The following is a 21756-nucleotide window of genomic DNA, read 5'->3' on the forward strand; positions in this document are numbered from 1 at the left end:
TTTCTAGCTTTTCCGATCCTCTGTACCATGTCCTGTCCTTGTCCGTTTGACTTTGCTGGTGCATTTTTCATTTGATTATCTGTTATTGATTATGTCTAAGGGCACATACATCGAAAACCCTTGCTAATACGTATAGATACGCTCCTCATGTGTTATTACATGTATATCTTCGTAGCGGCTCGCCTTGAGTCTTATTACATTCAGATGTCTTATCTCGCTACAGTTTTCGCCTACGCAGATTCCGGACTTTCACGCCGTAGGATATATTCTGGCTCGCTAGGTACTCGCAGAACACTTCACTTCCCTTGCTTCGAGTCATAGTTAGTAATTGTCACTTCCGGGTTTTAGTACTTCGCAATTGATCTTTTTTCATTCAGAACGATTGTTTGGCATCACTGCTGCCATTTTTCTATTGAAATCCTTAAGTCTTTCGACGGGTTTTAGCTAGTTACACTACGCAAAAGTCCTATACTTCGATAACCGCTGTAAAATTTTACCGGAAACCTTGCCATTTCATTGGAAGCTCGCTGGAAGCTTCGCACAACCTCGGACCTTCATTTCTAGACGTCGGACCCATATCGGATGCTTCGGACAATTCATCGGGTACTTCAGGCTATTCTTCGGATCTCTGAACGTACCAGAGGTATACCTCTCTTCTCTCACCTTCGATCTTAACAAGATATCCCTTGCTTTTTATATTGTTAAGGTCATGCTCTCGTAGGATCGGATCCGAAGGACTTCGGCCTCAGCTCGTACGCTGTGCCCCTTTCCCAAGTACTGTCCCTTATTTCAAAGTACTAACGATAACACGTCTGAAGGTCCGGACGGGTCTCGTAGTATATCCGGATGTCTTCCGGATATCGGAAATGTATATAAGACTAATCCGGATGTATCCGAACTAGAAACTAACAGAGTAAGACTACCCGAAGGTAGAGCCAAGGATATAGACTATCAGAATCTATCTGAAGTCTCGGAGGGTGACAAGAGTAAGAAGGACTCAAGTCCGGAGGACAGAAAGAGGACAAACTAAGATGATATTCGAACTGAGGTACTACAGGACATATACACGAGTTTATATACTATGAGGATAACGGAAGTATCAGTAAGCAAAGGTCCGAGGCTATGTACGAAGCATGTGCAAAGGTTATCAAACGCGAGTCGGAAATGAGACATAGGTTAATGGATCAGTAATTATACTGGTAATAAGTATAACCGAAACACCGGGAAGAGGAAATACCGAATAGGCTGTGTTTAACGTTATATGAACAGGAAATGAATTAGAAAGCTTATCGTAAATCGGATCGGAAGCGGATCTATAAATCGGACCGGATCGGATCTCAGGGTCCGAAGTCCGGAAGAGAAGCGTGAATATATGGGATATGACATATATCAAGAGATAATCCTACAGGCAGTCCCTTGGGACGAACATCTCACTCGCACTTTGGAGTCTTAAAGTAACACCCTTAGTATAAGCCTACTAGGTATCAACTCTTTACAGCATTGCGACGAGAACGGAGACATTCGAGCGCATTTCAGCGAGCTGCTGCGCATCCGCGAGTCGCTAGCAGGGATGGGCGCGTCAATTGACAAGAAGGACTTCTATGCCATAATATTGGTGTCCCTCCCTAAATCCTACTGCCCCATCCTATCGTCCATCAATGCAGCGGCCAAGATAATGCAGAAGGCCCTAAGTACCTACGAGCTCGTCAATGTCATCAGTGAGGAGTATGAGCACCGCATGCTTACCGATAGGCGTCCATCTAAACGAGGCACCAACTCGGCCCTCTCAGCACGTGCCAACAATCCCAAAGCCAAAGGCACAGATGGCGCAGCGCCCCACTACAACCCCAACGTGCTCTGTCAGAATTGTGACCGAAAGGGTCACTACAAGAGTGAGTGCTGGAGGAAAGGGGGAGGGAAGGAGGGTCAGGGACCCAAGCAAAAGGCTAGAAGGGGAGGATGTACCCAAAAGCAGAGTGCCAACGCAACCACGGCCAAAGACTCCGAGGCCCAAGACAATTACACCTTCACGATGTCAGACCTTGCGAGCATTGCTGAAGCCATGGACTTACCTGCTGCGCACTGTGGAGCCATCGTTGACTCTGGCGCGACCTCCCATTTTTGTCCAGACAGGTCAAAATTCCAGACCTTTATCGAAATAGCCCCGCAAAAGGTGTATACTGCAAATGGTTCAAGTGTTAGCGCTACCGGCCGCGGAGATGTGAGAATTGACTTACCATTGGGGTCGAAGAAAACCAGTGTGACCTTGAAGGACACGCTATACGCCCCTGGCATGGCATTCACGCTGATATCCACCAACCGCATAGCATCTGCGGGCTTGGCTGTCCTTTTCGAAGGGAAAATGTGCAAGATACTCTCGCATGCACCCCGAAGGGACGTCATCGCGGAGATCCCGCAAGTGGAAGGACTGTACAGCGTTGGGAGAAAAGGATGTCAGGGTCACCACCAATGTAGCAAAAGAAAAACTCACCCTTGGACAGCTCCATCGCAAGCTGGGCCACGTCGGCCAAAATGCATTGGCAGATGCTGTGAAGAAGGGGATGATAGTGGGCGTGGACCTGGACCCGCAGTCGAAAGTTGAGTTCTGCGATACCTGCGTGAAAGCTAAGTCAGCGCAACAGACCTTCCCGAAAGAGACGAAGACACGTGCACTCACATATGGGGAGATAGTCCATACGGACCTCTGGGGACCGGCGCAAACGATGAGTCTAGGCGGCTGTAAATATTATGTCAGTTTCACGGACGACTTCAGCCGGCAGACGCGACTCGAGTTCCTCAAGCAAAAGAGTGACGCACTTACCGCGTTCAAGTCCTACGAGGCATGGGTGATGCGTCAGTTGCCAGGTGTCCACATGCGAAAAGTCCGTTCGGTAGCACACCCTATGAGATGGTGCACAAGTCCAAGCCGGACTTGTCCCGTGCCCATGAATTTGGGACGATGGTCTTCGTCCATGCATTGGAGGCCGGTAAGCTGGAGGCGAGGGCAGAAGAAGCAGTCTTTGTGGGGGTAGACGCTGAGAGTAAGGGATACCGGGTATACTGGCCCGGGAGGCGTCGAGTCACGGTCGAACGGAATGTCACCTTCAAGCCGATCCTGGCAGCCGATGGTGTGCCGGACGAGGGGGAGTCTACTGCTGTTAACGAACATAACAGCAGCAACAGTAATAATAACCCACCTAATAGTGTCCAGCCCACCACCATGCCACAGCAACCTCAACCATCTACTCCTCAGCAACCTCAACCATCTACCGCCCAGCAACCTCAACCATCTACTCCTCAACAACCTCAACCATCTGCTCCTCCAACGAGGACCACAAGGGCAAGACCACCCCCCGGCTACTATGCGATGCTAAACGAGGGCCAGACAGCTGCCCTAACGATGGAGAATCTGTTGGAGGCGTCTGAGGTGGACCTAATGGATGAATAAAACTATCTTCACCTTGCCTTGGCCGCAGCAGAGCCAGAACCCACCCTACAGCAGGCCCTAAATGGTCCAGATGCCGTTGAATGGCAGGAGGTGGTGGACTATGAGATAAGTCAGTTGGAGAAGCTAGGTACATGGGAGGTAGTGGACCCACCTCGAGGCGCCAACATCATACCATGCCATTACGTCCTGGCCACTAAACGCGGATCGGACGGCGAAAAGCTGAAGTTGCGTGCCCGACTCGTGGCGAATGGGCAGAGGCAGAAGTTTGGCGTCAACTACTTCGACACTTTCGCCCCCACAGCCAGCATGATAACGATCCAGATGGTCCTAGTGATGGCGGCTCAGCAAAACTGGGAGATACAGCAGGTAGATATAAAAAGCGCTTACCTGTACGCCAGCATCCAGGAGGAGATATACAGTGGCTCAAAAAAGTGTCCCAATGTTTGTAGGTTTTCATGTAATTGTGTTATTGCGAGCCAGGGTGTGAGAATCTGACTAAGTCAAAGGGAGGTCCCAAAAAGCTCCGCTTCCCGGCTACAATTATGTTCCCTATAGCGTGAGAATCCATTGACGCCGCGCGAAGATATGGCTATTTTAATTAGGTGACTTATTGGGACACTTTTTTGAGTTTCTATTAAAATATGAAAATCAGATCATTTAGACATGACACCATTTACAAATATATATATAAATGGTCCCATATTGACAATATGGTCTCATTTTAATATCCTGTACATATATAAACCCTTCCAATAACATCATGTTCCTCATAATCAGCATGAAGTCTATTTCCTCTTCTCAAAGAGATAATATCCTTTTTCTCTCCACCTCTGGTCTATCTATCAGGCAGATTGCCTCCAAAACTGGTCTGGGGAAGTCAACTATTGCCAGGGTTATCAACCAGAATATTCCCAACAAAGAAAATGTCAAAATGGGTCGTCCTTTTAAACTTACTCTGCATGACAAAAGAGCTCTTGTTCATCATATTATATCTGGAAAGGCCTCTACTGCTGTTCAAGCCAAAAAATACATCAATTCCATCATCACTACCACTGTCTCCACTCAAACAGTCAGGAACACCCTCAAGGAAGCCAATCTTAAAGCTGTAGTCAAGAAGAAGAAACCCCTACTGTCACCAGCCCATAGGAAAAGGAGACTAGCATTTGCTTTAAAGCACCAGCACTGGACTATAGAGGACTGGAAGAGAGTTATTTGGTCAGATGAAACTAAAATCAATAGGATGGGATCAGATGGTCAAGAGTATGTTTGGAAAAAGGCAGGAGATCCACTTGGAGAAAAAGAAGTGAAAGGTACTCTTAAGTTTGGAGGAGGATATATGATGGTGTGGGGCTGCATGGGGTGGCATGGGGTGGGAATTCTATGTGAGGTGGAGGGGAGGATGAATGCAGAGCAGTATGTCTCCATTCTGGAGGAGTGTCTGCTCAAAAGCATGCAAGAATCAGGTATTGATGAAGAAGACATTATCTTCCAACAAGATAATGACCCCAAGCATACCTCAAAGTTGGCCACCAAATGGTTTGAGGACCATGATATTACTGTCCTATCATGGCCAGCACAGTCTCCAGACCTCAATCCCATTGAACATCTTTGGGAATTACTCAAGAGAATGCTTGCTGCCTATCAAGACCCACCTAATGGACTATTTCAGTTATGGGAGAGAGTTGTAGTAGAGTGGGGAAAGATTGCTAAGGAGGAGTGTCAGAAATTGATAGAAAGTATGCCTAGGAGGGTAGCAGCAGTCATTAAAGCTAAGGGAGGAAACACTAAGTACTAGAATTATAGAGATTATGTATAATTGATTCAAACTCAAAAAAGTGTCCCAATGAGTCACCTAATTAAAATAGCCATATCTTCGCACGGCGTCAATGGATTCTCACGCTATAGGGAACATAATTGTAGCCGGGAAGCGGAGCTTTTTGGGACCTCCCTTTGACTTAGTCAGATTCTCACACCCTGGCTCGCAATAACACAATTACATGAAAACCTACAAACATTGGGACACTTTTTTGAGCCACTGTACATGCGCGCCCTGCCCAGCTACTTGAAGGAGGACCAGCGTGGAAAGATGTTGAGGCTGAGGAGGAGTTTGCCTGGCCTGAAACAGGCAGGATTCGAGTGGGCCGAAGAGCTATTGGGCATGTTCCTAGCGCTGGGATTCAGCAGGTCCAAGGTAGATCAGGCGGTGTACTATAAATGTACCTCCAACAAGCACATGCTCATCACGGTGTCCGTGGACGACATGGCCGTAACGGCGAATGACGTCGCCCACATCCAGCGCTTCAAGTCCCAGCTACAGCGACACTTCGAGATAAGTGATCTGGGAGAGCTAAAATGGCTGTTAGGACTGAAGGTGACGAGGGATAGGAGGGCACGTACCATTACGCTATCTCAAAGGGCATACATCGCGACCATCATTGAATGTTTTCGTTTGGGCGACGCCAATAATGTGCAGACTCCAATGGAGTCCATAACAACCCTGTCAGTGGAGCAAGGACCCGCGACCCACGCCGAAATCCAAGATATGCGGGACGTACTGTATCAAAGGGCCATTGGCTTGCTGATGTACACGGCTGGATATTGCGTTTGTGGTCGCGACGCTGTCCCAGTTCATGAGGAACCCCGGTAGAGCCCATTGGGAAGCTGCAAAGCGGGCCCTACGTTATTTGAAGGCAACAGATGACATGGAACTTACCTTGGGAGTCACAGACACTGGCCTGGAAGCCTTTGTCGACGCAGATTGGGCATCCCAGCCCCACCGACATTCGATGTTGGGATACGTCGTCATGTTCAATGGCACACCCATAGCCTGGAGTGCGAGGAAGCAGCCGTTAATAGCCTTATCAACGGCAGAGGCTGAATATATAGCACTTACCAGCGTGGTGTGCGAGCTCCTCATTGCCGAACTCTACGAAGCCCTGAACCTCCCAATCCCCATACACTGCAACAATCAGGCTGCCATAGCATTAGCATCCAACGGGAAGTTCCAGTCGAGAACAAAACATATTGACTTATGATACCATTTCATCCGTGGACACGTCAAGAGCGGCATCTTCAAACTGTTCTATTGCCCCACCGAGGACAATGTGGCCGATGCGTTCACCAAGGCCCTGCTGCGACCCAGACTCCAGAGATTGAGAGGGATGATGTGTTTGGATAGTGCTCGAGGGGGAGTGTTGAGAGCCGATGAACCCGAGGACGGAAAGGCCGAGAGAGGAGGAACCAAAGGAGGAAATGGGACTACAGCTGAAGAGTAAGGCAGCTCGAGGTGCGAGCGCCACCAAATGGAGATCCCAGACGATGTGTCAACGTCGGCAATCTTTTCATTTGTTTAGTATATGTTTTCATCAAAAAGACCTGCTGGCGCACTCACCATATAAAAGCAGCCAGTCGTCGTTGAAGCATCTCAGATTCGTGAACTGAATACTGAGATGTGAGTGTTCTAGTATAATGTTTGAGTACGAACACTAACGTATAACGTAGTGTACCTGTCTAGGTAAAAACACTTGTCAATAAAGAGATTCGTGAACCGAATACTGAGATCGTACCTGTCTAGTATCACCACAGTTAATGTAATTGTGATTCATCCTGCTGGAACGCTGGCCGCTTCTGCATCTGATGACAAGCAAGTCCGTCTCTGGCGCCTTTCAGATGGACACACTATCTCCATATTCCAGCACTCTGACTGGGTGTGTTGTGTCACTTTCTCCATGGACGGCGAACATATACTCAGCGGAGGTGATGATGAGAAGATATCAGAGTGGGCTAGTGCTGCCGCGGTACGGTCCAGAACCATGGTTCGAACCAGACTTTTGGTCCGGTTCTCTGCGGTTCAGTCCATGGTTCTCACACCAGCCAGAACCGGACCGGAGAATGGTTCTCGGTTCTAGGTCTTCCCCAACTGGTCCCATTCTGGTTCGGCAAGGCTGAACCATTCCGAACCGTTATCGACTTTGACTTTGACTTTGACTGTGACAACTTCGGTCTCCACATCAAATTGTTGTCTTTGGGATTCGCACTACTGGTTAATCAGGCTACCTTTAGCCTTTTTGAAGGTAAGTACTAATCAATCAAACTCTCACATGACTTGCTGTCACAATGTGCTGCTAACTCAATTTTCAACCAACTACTACTGGCAGAACAGAATCATGTGTTGTCAAGGTGCGCATCATACTCATGGAAGCATCGGCACCAGAACAAACGACCGCACAACCCATCACACGCCATGCCACCTGCGCCTATGTTGATTTATGTATGTTTGTACTATGTATATCACTGACAAGCATCTTTGCTAGCACTCAGCGTTCATTTCTGTGTGCTCGTGCACATCTATGCTTACCTCGATTTCAACCTCAAGTTGTTTTCTGGAGGACATTCCATGTGCAATGTTGACATACCTCTTGCTCAAGATGAAAATGTGAGTCACTCGTCGTCCCTCCAATTTTGTTCTATTATTCAAATACACTGCAGAGATTAATTTGATGCGCGCTCTAACTCTTTCGCTTGTGCTCACTATCTTGCGCCCGTTTTCTCATGCTTGCTCTCTCGTACCTGTCCTCTTGTGCCTGTTCTCTTGTGCTAACTCTCCCACCAATCCAAATTGTTGCCCACCATTTGCAGTTCGTGAGTGTCGATCCTTGTTCGAGCTCCAGCCATGCTGATGACCACCACACTGCATCCAACGCCACCAGCACCATGCGCAAACGCCCAACACACGCCAGCAAGTGCTGACGTGGCACAAACACTTATGGACGACACCAGGACGCCGAGTCATTGCCTGCCGTTTGCAGTGTCTTAGTGAGTCCTGTTTTACAATCTTTTTTTTTCATATTTCTAACTTAATATTTATATGTACTACCTGCGGATAAACCCTGGCCCACTATCTCTTGCCCTCCATCTCTTGCCCGCTGTCTCTCACCCCGCTGTCTCTCACCCCTCTGTCTCTCACTCAGGATGCGCATGTGTTTTCTCCCTGTTCTGAAATGATGCCATCCTCTGTCTAAGCATCCAGCGTGCAGCCTTCATCGCCAAGAACTGCACCGTCCTCACTTCCTACTTTCACGTTCCTCCCAGCACGTCAGCATCTTCAGCAGCTACAGAGGCAGAGATGGGTATGTAGTCATGTCATTGGAGTAGCTACTCAATGTGTAAACTAGTATTCCAATGTATTTTTTTTGTGCTTGCCACTGAAAATTTTCGGGTTCGGTTCGAGTTCGGACCAGAAAAAACTGAACTGGACCACAGAGAACGGTTCTCTGTGGTCCGGTTCGGGGTTCGAAGATTTTGCAGAACCGGTCCATGGTCCAGTTCTCGGTTCTCGTCCAGGACCCTCTGAACCGGACCGAACCGGACCACGGCAGCACTAGAGTGGGCAGTACCCAATGACGCTTTGTCCAAGGATGCTCCCAAATCAAAGGTATTTTCCCATTGTTATCCCGCCCGGGCCGTCCTGGTTTATCATCTCGTCTTGCCTTCTTTTTTATTTCAAGGCTCGAAGCGTCGATTTAAAGGCATGTTTTCACCATTAATTTTGATAACTAAATTCGAGCATACCTTAGATTCTCAACATCACCACGAGCGCCTGCGATGCCATTCTTATGGGGGGATTGTCTACGGCTGAAGAGATAGTCACGCAAGAGATCACGGACAACCCTAGAGACTAGTGACATCAGTAAACCAGTGAGTTCTTGCTGGGGATTATGCTGATTATGGTGCTTTTACATGGTCATATATTGCTTTATATCACTTTATATTACAATGTGACGAAAACCTTTCCTATATATTACGATATATAACGATATATGACGATATCTTCTTCTCACAGGTTCTCTGATGCGCCTACACGTCCTATGCTACTCGCTCAATCGTTATGGCACGCAAACTCAACTGGGACGATGCACTTCAAGATGCAAATAAAGTAAGTCATACGACATGCACTTCACGTGGACTAACATCGATCCTGGCATAGTCACTACGCATAGATCCATCGTTAACAGGCTATGTTGCGAAGGGCATTGCCCTATGTAGGAAAAGGCAGTTCCGGGACGCCACGAAAGTTTTTGACCTTGCATTTACATCGACTGATGGCAATTCGACAACCCATTTACTTTTCTTGATCAAGGCATGTTTCTCTTTTATTGCACACTCCGCGCTAGTCACAGGCTATCGCACTATTTAATGCAAATAAACATGATGAGGCAATGCTGCGCGTCCAAGAACTAGTCACTGATTTTCCCGATACCGATCTTCTTGCTTGCCGTGTCGTTGAAGTGAGTATGGAGTACAATTTTGCGTGCTGACACTGATGGTTCCACGCGTCCCGAATCAGACGTATTTACACGTCCAACTAGGCACCATTGCTTTGAGTAGCTGGTGTCACAAGGGCCAAGCTGTCAACCATTTCACTTCCGCTGTCAGTGCTAGCGCCCTCTTTTCTAAATCGTCAATTCATCGTATGTATGGGGATTTTACCGTGGTACGTCGGTGTCATACAGCCATCAATGTTTTTTCGTGCTCAATTGCATTTTTTTCTGGGATTTTGGCAGCTCTTCGGGTGGGACCTTGAGTCATTGTGGCTCACCGCCCGCAAGCAACTATGCTACGCACTAATTCGGGTGGGTAGATTCGGAGAAGCATACACAGCGTTCGAATCCATGATGGACGCATGTGATGAAGCTATAAGACCCAGCTTACGTGTGTGGTTCGCCGGTAAGTCGTCGGTAGTGTTACATGCTGCGATTTTTAACTACTTTTTTCTCAGCTTTCTAAAAAGACTGAAGCATACTACGTCTTGCCCGTGGAGATACAGCCCTCTCCGCGAGCAGTCACTCTTGCGTTTTGAAATGCAAAGATATCTTGTACGGTTACTCGACATTACGTTTATCGTATGACAGGTCATGGCTTGAAATCAGACTAAATGTTCTATGTACAACACTCACACGCCTCTAGTCCTTCCCTCCTACCACCTACCACCTACTATGAATTGCATTTATGCCATATGATAATCCTTTCGTTCGACACGTAGTACTCTTCCATTCCTTCGCGGTATGATTGGGCAATCCACTCGGAATGGAGATAAACGCCATTGCAAAATTACAGTCGGAATTGAGCAACTGAAACCCTGTGTCATGTTGTCAATACTGACTTGCTGCTATAAACACAATTGATTGGACAAAAGATGTCCGAAAGCCTGTCCTTGCGTAAGTGATAGTGGGTACGAGGAACTACGTGTTCTTGAATGTGCATGCTTAGCCTCCATGATCGTCGTATTGCACCATTCTATTCATTACAAAATCATAAGTGGTACCCAAGACCGCTTCTCGCCTACGACTGTTGATTCTACAAAGCGATCTGTAAGAGAGGCACGCTACCTCAACTATAAGTACGCCTACGACTCTCATGCTCTAGCATAGGCCCCTCAAGTAACAACTGAAAAGCCGATTCATCAGTGAGTTTGCGGTACCCTTTTGAAAGGTAAATCGAGTGGATCCCCTCAAAGCACTTCTCTACAACTTCCCAGGACACTGCGTGCGATCCGGAAGGACACATGGTAGAAAGCTCCGATGATCTAAAATCATTCTTTTCCTTCCTGCATCGAATAGCATCCAATTTCAACCATTCTTCTAGTGGTCTGTTCTTACTGAGGAGTTCGCCATCTTTATACCGAAGACAGACCCAGGTGAGGACCCAGATCAACGATTCAGCATCGTGCGCATACAGATGCTCGACCTTGCCTGCCATGGCGCCTGGCGAGAGAAGGTCTATCGCCATGAATGGTACCGTTCCGGTGCGTTCGAGGCCCCTGGGACCATCACGGTTAAACGACGATAAGTCGTAGTCATTGAGAACAGCTATAAATTGACCGCGCAAGTGGTACCCCATTAGATTGCTAGGGCTGACATCCCGATGAAGCACGCCTTCTTTCCAGAGGGCGCAATGGCCTATCGAGTAGTGGATGAATGATGAAGAGCAGGAGACGGGGGAAAAAAAAGCTTACACTTCACAACTTGCCACCACGCGGCAAGGAACTCCTCGCTAGAAAGTGCTGTGATTGGGATAAGCTTTCTGAATACCATGACGTACAGGACGCGGCTGCCCTGTTTGGCCCGTTCAGCGTCCTTCAGTCCTAGTGCGACTCGGATTTTGGACGTGGATGTTTCTTCAAACTTGTGGAACCAGACCAGCTCTGGGATGTGGCCTCGCACATCCGGATCTGTCTGTGCAGTCTTGTAGACCTCCTTGAGGATGTCTGGCTCGCTCTGACGCGTCTCTTCTGGCCAATAGAGCTTGGCCACCAGTTCAGAAGATTTGTTGGGAAAACGGGGATCCCGCTGCAGACCTGAAAGTGCCTCGCTCTTCACTGAAAACACAGTAGTTGCACGTCCGCGTATACCGAAATGAATCACGCGCTCCTTAGACTTTACATCCAACTCTAGGTCGATTTGGGCATCCTCGACCATCACCTTGCCCGAAAATCCAGGCTCATGCTCAAACACGCGATCAAGGCCCCACTGTTCGTATCCCATCCGCTGCATGATGAGAAGTAAGACAGACCAACGTGGGAGGTCCCGAACGACGTCGAGTAGCTTTAATTTCTCGCTGACAGAAAGGTATTGAGAAGAACCTGTGCATCTTGCGAGGAGTTCTTGCAGCATCGTATCTGCCTCACACTTCTCAGAGTTTTGGACATCCCTCGCGATCCATGGGCGGACATTACTGACTCTGCAAAATTCACTGATATGGGTGATCGTGGCAAGAACAAGAGGAAGAATTGACGCACTCAACGCCAACAGTACTGATATGTTTGCTGACAACAGCGGACCCGACTGACAGTGGGGTGGACTTGAGCCCAGCCTCCGAATCGGCAGACAAGGTAGAGTTACGGGAAGGCGTCTTGTGTACGGTGGGGTCAACATTGTCGGCCATGATGCAGGCTAAGGATGCTGAGATAGAAACGAAAGTGAGTTGAGAATCAGAACACACAAACCTGTGCTAGCTTTTAAACTAGCAAAACACCATTGTTAGATTTTTCAAGTCAAGGTCCACAATTGATAATCGATAAGTAATTGAATGAAGTTGATGGCAGTGAGCCAGACTCACAGGAATTCAGTAAACGATGACAATTATGTAATCACCTTCGAGTCCGCCAGTTGAGTTCAATCTTCTTACAATCCAAATCATGTATCCCTAAATTTCTTACTTGACCCATCTTGTTTTCTTTGGCATGTATCCAACACGTACCGGTTGCAATCTCAATAAACAAGGTTTTCTATAGGTATAAAGTTTTACCTTGCACAGAGGCGAAAGGCTCGCATGGGATTCTCAGGCTGGCACTCCGCAAAGGAGTGGCTTGTGGGCGCGCTGAAGAACCATAGGATGTACAGCTGTCACCTTCACGGCGGCCCTTTACCTCCATTTTGATTTACAAATTTCAACCTTCGGATATCAAGTCACTTTCATTGGTCCCCCTGATCACCCGAGTAATCAAGGAATCTGATGGTCTTTCTCAATGTTCTTTTCAGATATCTCTCTCTGCATCCGAACAAATGGAGTCACTGCGCGATCTTTTCTATAACAGAGTATGAGACGAAGACCCAGGGAGCATCGGGAGCATCGAAATCTCTCATCCTCGAATTATGCTGTGGTTATTGCCTTTGGCACCTATCGGGTACGATTTCCTTCAATAAACATTTTCATTACTCCGTCTTGACATTCCGTGCGTCGCACAAGAAAATTTTGTAGAAGAATTTCACTGATCGGCAGCCATTTCTGATTTTACAAATATCACACTTCCACTTCGTAGAACACTTCTGATCATTCCTTGAACACACGAATAACCAAGGAACCTGACTCATGATGTCTTATCAGAAGTCACTGTCTGCATTCCACAGCCGGGCTGTGCGATCTTTCTTGTATGGAGTAAAATTGAGAGAAGAGGACCCGGCTGCTCCTTCAATGAGCCTTAGAATCACTTCCCTGTAGTCCTCAAGGTTACACATCGGAGCTCAGGGGACGAATGTCGTGTCAAACGGTAGCGCGCTGAGACTTGTGACTTGTCAATCACCACACAAGACTCGGAGGCGCTGATCCACTTCTGCAGGCGAGGCCCACTCGAAAGACGTTCTTGCTTGTCCACCCATAGGATCCGAGTCATCGTCTCCTCGACCAAGGAGAGCTCGGGAGAACGGTCAAATCTTATATCTCCTGAAGTGTTAGGCGGATCTCTACCCATAATCATCTCTTTATAAGTGGTGATGTACTCTACGTGTTTGCGGGTGCCTTCATTATCCTTCATGATTGCCCCACCATTTTTGTGTTCGCCACCGTTGTGCTCCATATTCATACATGTTCGCTGCATATCTCGCTTCCGACATGGTACAACGTGTCGGTTGAAAATTTTTTGGTGTGCTTCGTCCCCCGTCGTTGAATCATTCTTCGCATTATGACCAAGCTTCTTCTTTAACCCCTCTCGCTCTGCCCATCGCACGACTTTCAGTAGCTCGCAAATATCTGAACATATCTACAATGTACCCTGCTTCAGCTTCGCGCCGGCCTTATACAAATCAATCTCATCTAAGCACAACCACACAACTGGGCGTAGCTATTTTGACGCGGTCCTGCCGCGCCTGCCGCGGTCGTGACGCGGCACTGACGCGGCACTGACGAGCCTTGACGCGGCACTAACGATCCTTGACGCGACCACTGACGCGCCATTCCTATATTCTATATTCAACTTCCAGATCAAGTTGGATGAGTTCACGACCACTCTTTTGTTATTTTATTTGCCTCAGAGCCATGTACAACTAGGTATACATAAGCCAATGACTATTTTCTTTTCCTCCCTCTCTGGACCCTTCGAGCCTGTGGAGCACATCGACGTTTAACGGGCGGACATTCTTCGGCCGGCAGACAAGGAACTACAGCTTCGGATAGCTCGTCTGCAGACTCCAAAGATGTAGCATCAGAGTTATCACTGAATAAGGGGCCGCGCTGTCAATCACATAAGTTAGATATCTATCGAACGGAGCAGGTAATGTCTTCCTCACTTCAAGTTCACTCTCGCTATAATCTCTTGCAGAAACCCATTCATCAGGAATTCCGAGATACAATTTCCATCGCCTGTGATGTTGGCCAGCATCCAAACCCCACTGCTGGTTGCCTGCAGGTCCTGCTTCTTCGGAATCCTCGAACATCCTTCCTTCTAGTGCGGTCAGACACTCGAGGTCGACATCAGCCACGAAGCTATTGGTAGGATAGCTTATCATGAGATCAGCCCAAGCCATCTTCAACAGCATGCTATCGTTCCATTCTTCGTTTCGAGCTTCGATGCGTTTTTCAAAATCACTGGCCTTTCGGTGAGCAACCACGAGAGTGAAAGCATGCACCAAAGGCAGTTCTATTTGTCAAATCTGAGTTCACAAGGAGAATATGTCGGATGACGCACCTGAACGGTCATAGCAGGGTATGAGGTCCCCAAAACTCAGCAGCGGACCCGGCCGATCTGGATAATTTGATTCTCTGTCTCGTTGGGGTAGAAAAAGTTGAATATATGTTTGATTCATTGCTAAAAGATGGTTATAACAAGTTTACTCCGTATTTTAAAGAACTCACAAAGGCCATGATACGATTTACAAAAGCGCGATAATAACGGTTGTTTCTCGAGCCCAGAGGAGACAACGAAAGAATGCTTAGTAAAATAAATTTATTACTGCCTATGGACAATTACAGTGTACGACGTTTAATTCTGTCAGGATGAAAAGGAACACTGTTAGAATATCAATTATTATGACAGATGTAAAGTAAAATGTACCTAAGTTATACGGACAGTGTGACAGTTGAGGTGGTGAGGTTTGACGCGGCATGTGCTACTTGTGACGCGGCATGAATGAAGTTTGACGCGGCAGTGACGCGGCAGTGACGCGGCGTGACGCGGGTGACGAGGTTTGACGCGGCACTGACGCGGCATGGAGGAGGTTTGACGCGGCAACTGACGCGGCACAACTTGTTTGACGCGGCACTGACGCGCATGTGACGCGGCACTGACGCGGTATGTGCTATGGTTGACGCGGCACTGTAGTAGGTCTCGACGCGGCATAGAGTGTGGATGTTGATATTAGTACAGAGACTGCGAAGATATTTGGGAGAACTTGTCGTGGTGTGAGTAGTGCTTGACGCAGCCTAAACGAGGCACCTACCACCTACTATGAGACGTATTTACACGTCCAACTAGGCACCATTGCTTTGAGTAGCTGGTGTCACAAGGGCCAAGCTGTCAACCATTTCACTTCCGCTGTCAGTGCTAGCGCCCTCTTTTCTAAATCGTCAATTCATCGTATGTATGGGGATTTTACCGTGGTACGTCGGTGTCATACAGCCATCAATGTTTTTTCGTGCTCAATTGCATTTTTTTCTGGGATTTTGGCAGCTCTTCGGGTGGGACCTTGAGTCATTGTGGCTCACCGCCCGCAAGCAACTATGCTACGCACTAATTCGGGTGGGTAGATTCGGAGAAGCATACACGGCGTTTGAATCCATGATGGACGCATGTGATGAAGCTATAAGACCCAGCTTACGTGTGTGGTTCGCCGGTAAGTCGTCGGTAATATGCCATTACATGCTGCGATCCTTAACTACTTTTTCTCAGCTTTCTAGAAAGATTGAACCATACTACGTCTTGCCCGTGGAGATACAACCCTCTCCGCGAGCAGTCACTCTTGCGTTTTGGAATGCAAAGATATTTTGCACGGTTACTCGACATTACATTTACCGCATGACAGGCCATAGCTTGAAATCAAACCAAATGTTCTATGTACAACACTCACACGCCTCTAGTCCTTCCCTCCTACCACATACTATGAATTGCATTTATGCCATATGGTAATCCTTTCGTTCGACACAGTACTCTTCTTCCATTTCTTCGCGGTATGATTGGGCAATCCACTCAGGTTGGAGATATACGCCATACTCATGTTCAATGTCCACGTCAATACTTACTTGCTATTAGTGTAAACACAATTAATTGGACAAAAGATGAGACAGCCAGTCCTTGCATAAGTGTGTATGAGGAACTACGTGTTCTCGAATGTGCGCTCTGGATCTGAGCCTCCATGATTGTCGTATTACACCATTCTATACATTACAAAGTCATAGTGGTACCCAAGACCGACTGTTTATTCTACAAAGCAATTTGTAAGGGAGGCACGCTGCCTCAACTCTAAGTACGCTTATGACTGTCATGCTCTAGCATAGGCCCCTCAAGCAACAACTGAAAAGCCAATTCATCGGTCAGTTTGCGGTACTCGAATGGAGTATAAAGTGACTGGACCGCCCAAAGGCAGTTCTTTACAAGATCCCAGGACTCTGCGTGCGATGTGGATGGACACACGTTTCTGATCTCTATTGACCAAAACTGGGCCTTTCTTGCTTGGCATAGAGAAGCATCCACTTTCAGCCATTCTTCCAATGGTCTGTTCTTGCTGAGGAGGTTTCCACCTTCATACCGAAGACAGACCCAGGTGAGGACCCAGATCAACGATTCAGCATCATGCGCATACACATGCTCGACCTTGCCTGCCATGGCGTCTGGCGTGAGAAGGTCTGCCGCCATGAATGGTAGCGTTCCCGTGCGCTCGAGGCCCCTGGGACCATCACGTTTAAACGACGATAAGTCGTAGTCGTTGAGAACGCCTATGAATTGACCGCGTAAGCGGTACACCATGAGATTGCTAGGGCTGACGTCCCGATGAAGAACGCCTCTCTTCCAGAGGGCGCGATGGCCTATCGAGTCGTGGATGAATGATGAAGAGCAGGAGAAGGGAAAAAACTTACACTTCACAACTTGCCACCATGCGGCAATGAACTCCTCGCCAGAAAGCGTCGTAATTGGGATAAGCTTTCTGAATACGATGATGTACAGGACGCGGCTGCCCTGTTCGGCCCGTTCAGCGTCCTTCAGTCCTAATGCGACTCGGATTTTGGACGTGGATGTTTCTTCAAACTTGTGGAACCAGACCAGCTCTGGGACGTGGCCTCGCACATCCAGATCTGTCTGTGCAATCTTGTAGACCTCCTTGAGGATGTCTGGCTCGCTCTGACGCGTCTCTTCTGGCCAATAGAGCTTGGCCACCAGTTCAGGGGATTCGTTCAGAAAACAGGCGTCCCGCTGCCGATCTGATAGTGCCTCGCTCTTTACCGGAAACACAGTAGTTGCACGTCCGCGTATACCGAAATGAGTCACGCGCTCCTTAGACTTCACATCCAACTCAAGGTCAATCTGGGCATCCTCAACCATCACCTTGCCCGAAAATCCGGGCTCAGGCTCAAACACGCGGTTGAGGCCCCACTGCTCGTATCCCATCCGCTGCATGATCAGAAGTAAGACCAACCAGCGTGGAAGGTCCTGAACGAAGTTGATGGCAGCGCCTTGAATCGTGGTTTCGCGATCACAGAACCAGATGTAAATATAATCGTCTGGAAGGAGTTGTCAGTTTGGCGCCAGGTTAACAGCATCCCATCAACTTACTGTTCACTATAAAGGAGATGACGTGTTGCCGCGCGATGTGAGCCGCGAACATCTCTGCAACGTAGAGGCCGTTCTGGACGATAGGAGGGGGTTTTGCCGGGTCGTCCTCTTCAGTCCGATCTTCATTGTTGCCGCCTCGCTTGCGCTTGACTCCTCTGCTCAATTGCGACGAGGGTCTTACTACCTCACACATGTCAGTCAGAAAGCACAAAACGGACAAAATACAGCTTACACTCATTCGATGCTTCGTGGGGGGTCTGAGCAGACCCAGTAGCAGGCGTTGAACCTGTTGGCTTAGCAGGGCCGCTCGTGTCCTTCCTACATTCCATGTACTGCGCAGAAGGAGAAGGAACGATGTAATCGGTCTTATAAACGGACGGCGGATGGGTCAAAAACTTCCGGGGGCGTTTTAACTCCAATGTCGATCGAACATCGGTCCATTGAAAGTTGTCTTTGGGCGATTTGCACGCCGTCTCGGTAAGAACCTGGGTTTCTTGCGTTTCGTGTGCTTTCGTACCCAGGGCAGTTTGATGAGAGACCACAACAACGTCAGGCTTGCGTTCGGACTGTTTGTCCTGGTGGTCCTGGTATATGGGCATTGTATCACTGACATGGAGTAGAACGTTGGTCTTCTCGTCGACCTTGAACGCAGGTATTCCTTGTACATTCACCTTGCTTAGTTCACGGAGCGCACAGTTGGCGGCTTTGACAAAAGGAGCATATGTCAATGGTTCGAGGTTGGTATCACAACTTGACAATGGCGTCAGTTTTCTTTCGCACTGCTCGAGATACTGACATACAAATTAGTCAGGTGTCCCTTTATCTCCTGCGCTACAGCCCCCGCATTGCAGATAGGCAGAACAGCATTGAGGGCAGTTTCGAGTAGCTTCGATTTCTCGTTGACAGAAAGGTTTTGAGAGCGACCTGTGCATCTTGCAAGGAGTTCTTGCAGCATCGCATCTGCCTCACACTTCTCAAAGTTTTGGACGTCCCTCGCGATCCATGGGCTGACATTTTTGACTCTGCGAAGTTCACTGATGAGTGATGGTGGCGAGAACAAAATGAGAGCTGACGCACTTAAGGCCAACAGTACTGATGTGTTCGCTGACAATAGCGGAACCGACTGCGAGTGGGGTGGACTTGAGCCCAGTCTCCGAATCGGCAGACAAGGCAGAGTTACGGGGAGGTGTCTTGTCACGTACGGTGGCGTCAGCATTGTCGGCCATGATGATGAGGCCTAAGGAGGCTCAGATAGAAAAGAAAGTGGGTTGAAAATCTGGATACGCAAACCTGAGCGAGCTTTTAAACTAGCAAAACACCATTGTTAGATATTTCAAGTCAAGGTCCACAATTGATAATCGATAAGTAGTTGAACGAAGTTGATGGCAGTTCTGAGCCAGACTCACGGTTCAGTAAACGATAAATTGACCGAGTTCGTGACAACGATGATTATATAATCACCTTCGACATGAGTCCGCCGGTTGAGTTCAAATCTAGATCATCATGTATCCCTAGATTCCTACCTTGATCTCTTGTTTTCTTTGGCATGTATCCAACACGTACCGGTTGCAATCCAAATAAAGAAGGTTTGTTATGCTATAAAGTTTTACCGCGTACAGAGGCACGTGCGATCATTCTCACTGGGCTGGTGGCTTGTGGGCGCAGCGTTGAAGAACCATAGGCTGTACAGCTGTCACCTTCACGGCGGCCCTTTACCTCCGTTTTGATTTACAAATTTCAGACCTTCGGACGACAAGTCCTTTCCAATAGTCCCCCTGAACACCCGAGTAATCAAGGAATCGGTCTTTCTCAATGTTCTTTTCAGGTATCTCTCTCTGCATCCGAATAACTAGACTGCGCGATCTTTTCTACAACGGAAGTGTGAGACGAGGACCCAGGGAGCATCGAATAGACGTACTTAATGACTCTCGCTACGGCGTACTCGACCAAATCAACACATTTCCATGATGCCATGCCCATCGTCGACAGCGAGGAATTGGACTTTTGAACTACATCGGTAGATAGTTCGAAGACAAACGAGGTGGGGACTCATGTCTGCGGTAGTGCCCGTGGCCCCACACTCACCTGACTCACCTATCAGATGCTTATTAAAGTGGCTTGTGGTGGACGCAACCGCTAGCCATATATAATGACAGTCACGTCTGAATGCGATAGAAGTCGTAAGAGTGAAGGACCTAGATGGAGATGTTCAGTCGAGTCACTTTAGTATAGGACAAAATAACTTCAATTGGCGTACTTGTTGTTCAAGAATTATAAATATGACTATAACATGTGGGAAGAAGGCGTCCTGCCTCGGGACGTGCCACTAGTGGAGATTGAAAGACTGCTATTGTGCATTTGAGCTGGCAAGGGCTTGAACGTTCGTATTAATTTGGTGTCTCGACGGTTGAAGCTAAGGACTGAGTCTGTTCGATAGCTTTGTTGTTGATGCATGGTATTCAGGAGAGTTCGTCAATTCATCAGCGGCAACACGAAGGCGCTTATCATCACAGCTTTATATGTATTGAGAGTTCTGATGGGGCTGATGCTGTGAAGCAGTATAAAGACGCTCGGTGGACGCACCTCCAGGACTTAGATCGAGACCGCTGCAATCTCTCTACCAAGTCAATCTTGACCGTACTCTGCCATAATCCTTCACCAAAATGCATTGGTTCAATCCCAGCACCACACCCATTCGGGCATTTGAAGATCACTATCAAGCGGTGCTCGCAGTCGCAGTGCTCCCTGATAGACAGCGTATGGTCACTGCCTCGTCGGACTCCTGGCTTCGTATGTGGGACTTGAGGTCAGGCACATTGCTAAAGATGATGGCAGGGCATAAGAGTGAGGTGTGGGCATTAGCGGTGTCGCGAGACGGGCAATTGATAGCAAATGGTGATGAGAAGGGAGAAGTCATCGCCTGGCACGGAGCAACTGGAGAATTTCTCATCAAAGCTATCAAAAGCCAGTTCGGGATGATATCCATGGACTTTTCTCCCTGTGGTGCAGTGCTAGCCACCGTTTCAATGGACCAAAAAGCAAAAGTTGTGGGATATGAAATCCTGGCAGTTACAAGGAAGATTGATCACGTGTTACGATCGTGTCTTCTGCGTTCGCTACTCGCCTTCTGGCGAACGCCTTGCTATTGCGACAGCCAGCATCATAGAAATTTATCATCCGGGGACCAGGCACCGTGTCGCAAACTTCAGTAGTCACGGCTCATACAACTGTTCGCTCACCTGGACACCCGATGGCACAGGTCTTCTTTCATCAGGCAATTATGAGGATCCTACCATACGAGAGTGGGATGCATCCACCTGGGAGCAGGTCGGTGATGCCTGGGTGGGACACACTAATGATGTTAATGTAATTGCGATTCATCCTGCTGGAACGCTGGTCGCATCTGCATCTGATGACAAGCAAGTCCGTCTCTGGCGCCTTTCAGATGGACACACTATCTCCATATTCCAGCACTCTGACCGGGTGTGTTGTGTCACTTTCTCCGTGGACGGCGAACATATACTCAGCGGAGGTGACGATGAGAAGATATCAGAGTGGGCAGTACCCAATGACGCTTTGTCCAAGGATGCTCCCAAATCAAAGGTATTTTCCCATTGTTATCCCGCCCGGGCCGTCCTGGTTTATCATCTCGTCTTGCCTTTTTTTTTATTTCAAGGCTCGAAACGTCGATTTAAAGGCATGTTTTCACCATTAATTTTGATAACTAAATTCGAGCATACCTTAGATTCTCACCATTACCACGAGCGCC

General features: G+C 48.1%; 5 protein-coding genes across 5 annotated transcripts; 1 reads left to right on the plus strand and 4 right to left on the minus strand.

Annotated features, from left to right (window-relative positions):
• Positions 1–9335: 9335 nt before the first annotated feature.
• F5891DRAFT_979296 (uncharacterized protein) lies at positions 9336–10307 on the plus strand (the record flags this gene model as incomplete). Its single annotated transcript, XM_041376868.1, has 6 exons — positions 9336–9383; positions 9435–9521; positions 9628–9735; positions 9795–9941; positions 10012–10080; positions 10227–10307. The coding sequence occupies 6 exons, from the start codon at positions 9336–9338 to the stop codon at positions 10305–10307; spliced, it is 540 nt and encodes a 179-aa protein (XP_041227388.1).
• A 530-nt stretch (positions 10308–10837) lies between these two features.
• F5891DRAFT_1144335 (uncharacterized protein) lies at positions 10838–11925 on the minus strand (the record flags this gene model as incomplete). The annotated part of the gene is made up of 2 exons (XM_041364974.1): positions 10838–11406; positions 11463–11925. The coding sequence occupies 2 exons, from the start codon at positions 11923–11925 to the stop codon at positions 10838–10840; spliced, it is 1032 nt and encodes a 343-aa protein (XP_041227389.1).
• A 1360-nt stretch (positions 11926–13285) lies between these two features.
• Positions 13286–14016, minus strand: F5891DRAFT_1028062 (uncharacterized protein; the record flags this gene model as incomplete). The annotated part of the gene is made up of 3 exons (XM_041361461.1): positions 13286–13669; positions 13694–13964; positions 13990–14016. Coding segments are annotated over 3 exons (534 nt in total), but the record flags the coding sequence as incomplete, so codon positions are not given.
• A 197-nt stretch (positions 14017–14213) lies between these two features.
• F5891DRAFT_1144338 (uncharacterized protein) lies at positions 14214–15138 on the minus strand. The gene is made up of 3 exons (XM_041364975.1): positions 15077–15138; positions 14910–15029; positions 14214–14814 (listed from the first exon to the last, which is right to left on the minus strand). Exons 2-3 carry the CDS (start codon positions 14919–14921, stop codon positions 14383–14385), a joined length of 444 nt encoding a protein of 147 aa, XP_041227391.1. The 5' UTR covers positions 14922–15029; positions 15077–15138; the 3' UTR covers positions 14214–14382.
• Positions 15139–16470: 1332 nt separating this feature from the next.
• F5891DRAFT_1277565 (uncharacterized protein) lies at positions 16471–19242 on the minus strand. The gene is made up of 6 exons (XM_041370272.1): positions 19065–19242; positions 18788–19009; positions 18220–18737; positions 17988–18167; positions 17294–17935; positions 16471–17242 (listed from the first exon to the last, which is right to left on the minus strand). The coding sequence occupies exons 1-6, from the start codon at positions 19211–19213 to the stop codon at positions 16680–16682; spliced, it is 2274 nt and encodes a 757-aa protein (XP_041227392.1). The 5' UTR covers positions 19214–19242; the 3' UTR covers positions 16471–16679.
• Positions 19243–21756: the final 2514 nt, after the last annotated feature.

The sequence above is a fragment of the Suillus fuscotomentosus genome (genome assembly GCF_016647785.1).
Source record: "Suillus fuscotomentosus strain FC203 chromosome Unknown F5891scaffold_20, whole genome shotgun sequence".
Lineage (NCBI taxonomy): Eukaryota > Fungi > Basidiomycota > Agaricomycetes > Boletales > Suillaceae > Suillus > Suillus fuscotomentosus.

Bases quoted from the DNA above. Each gene is read 5' to 3' on its own strand.
- F5891DRAFT_1277565 (XM_041370272.1), bottom strand. From the start codon at position 19,213: ATGGCCGACAATGCTGACGCCACCGTACGTGACAAGACACCTCCCCGT. The intron at 19,010-19,064 runs GTGCGTCAGCTC...TGAACTTCGCAG, and splicing joins ATCAGTACTGTTGGCCTTAA to AGTCAAAAATGTCAGCCCAT. The intron at 18,168-18,219 runs GTAAGCTGTATT...TGTGTGAGGTAG, and splicing joins CCACGAAGCATCGAATGAGT to TAAGACCCTCGTCGCAATTG.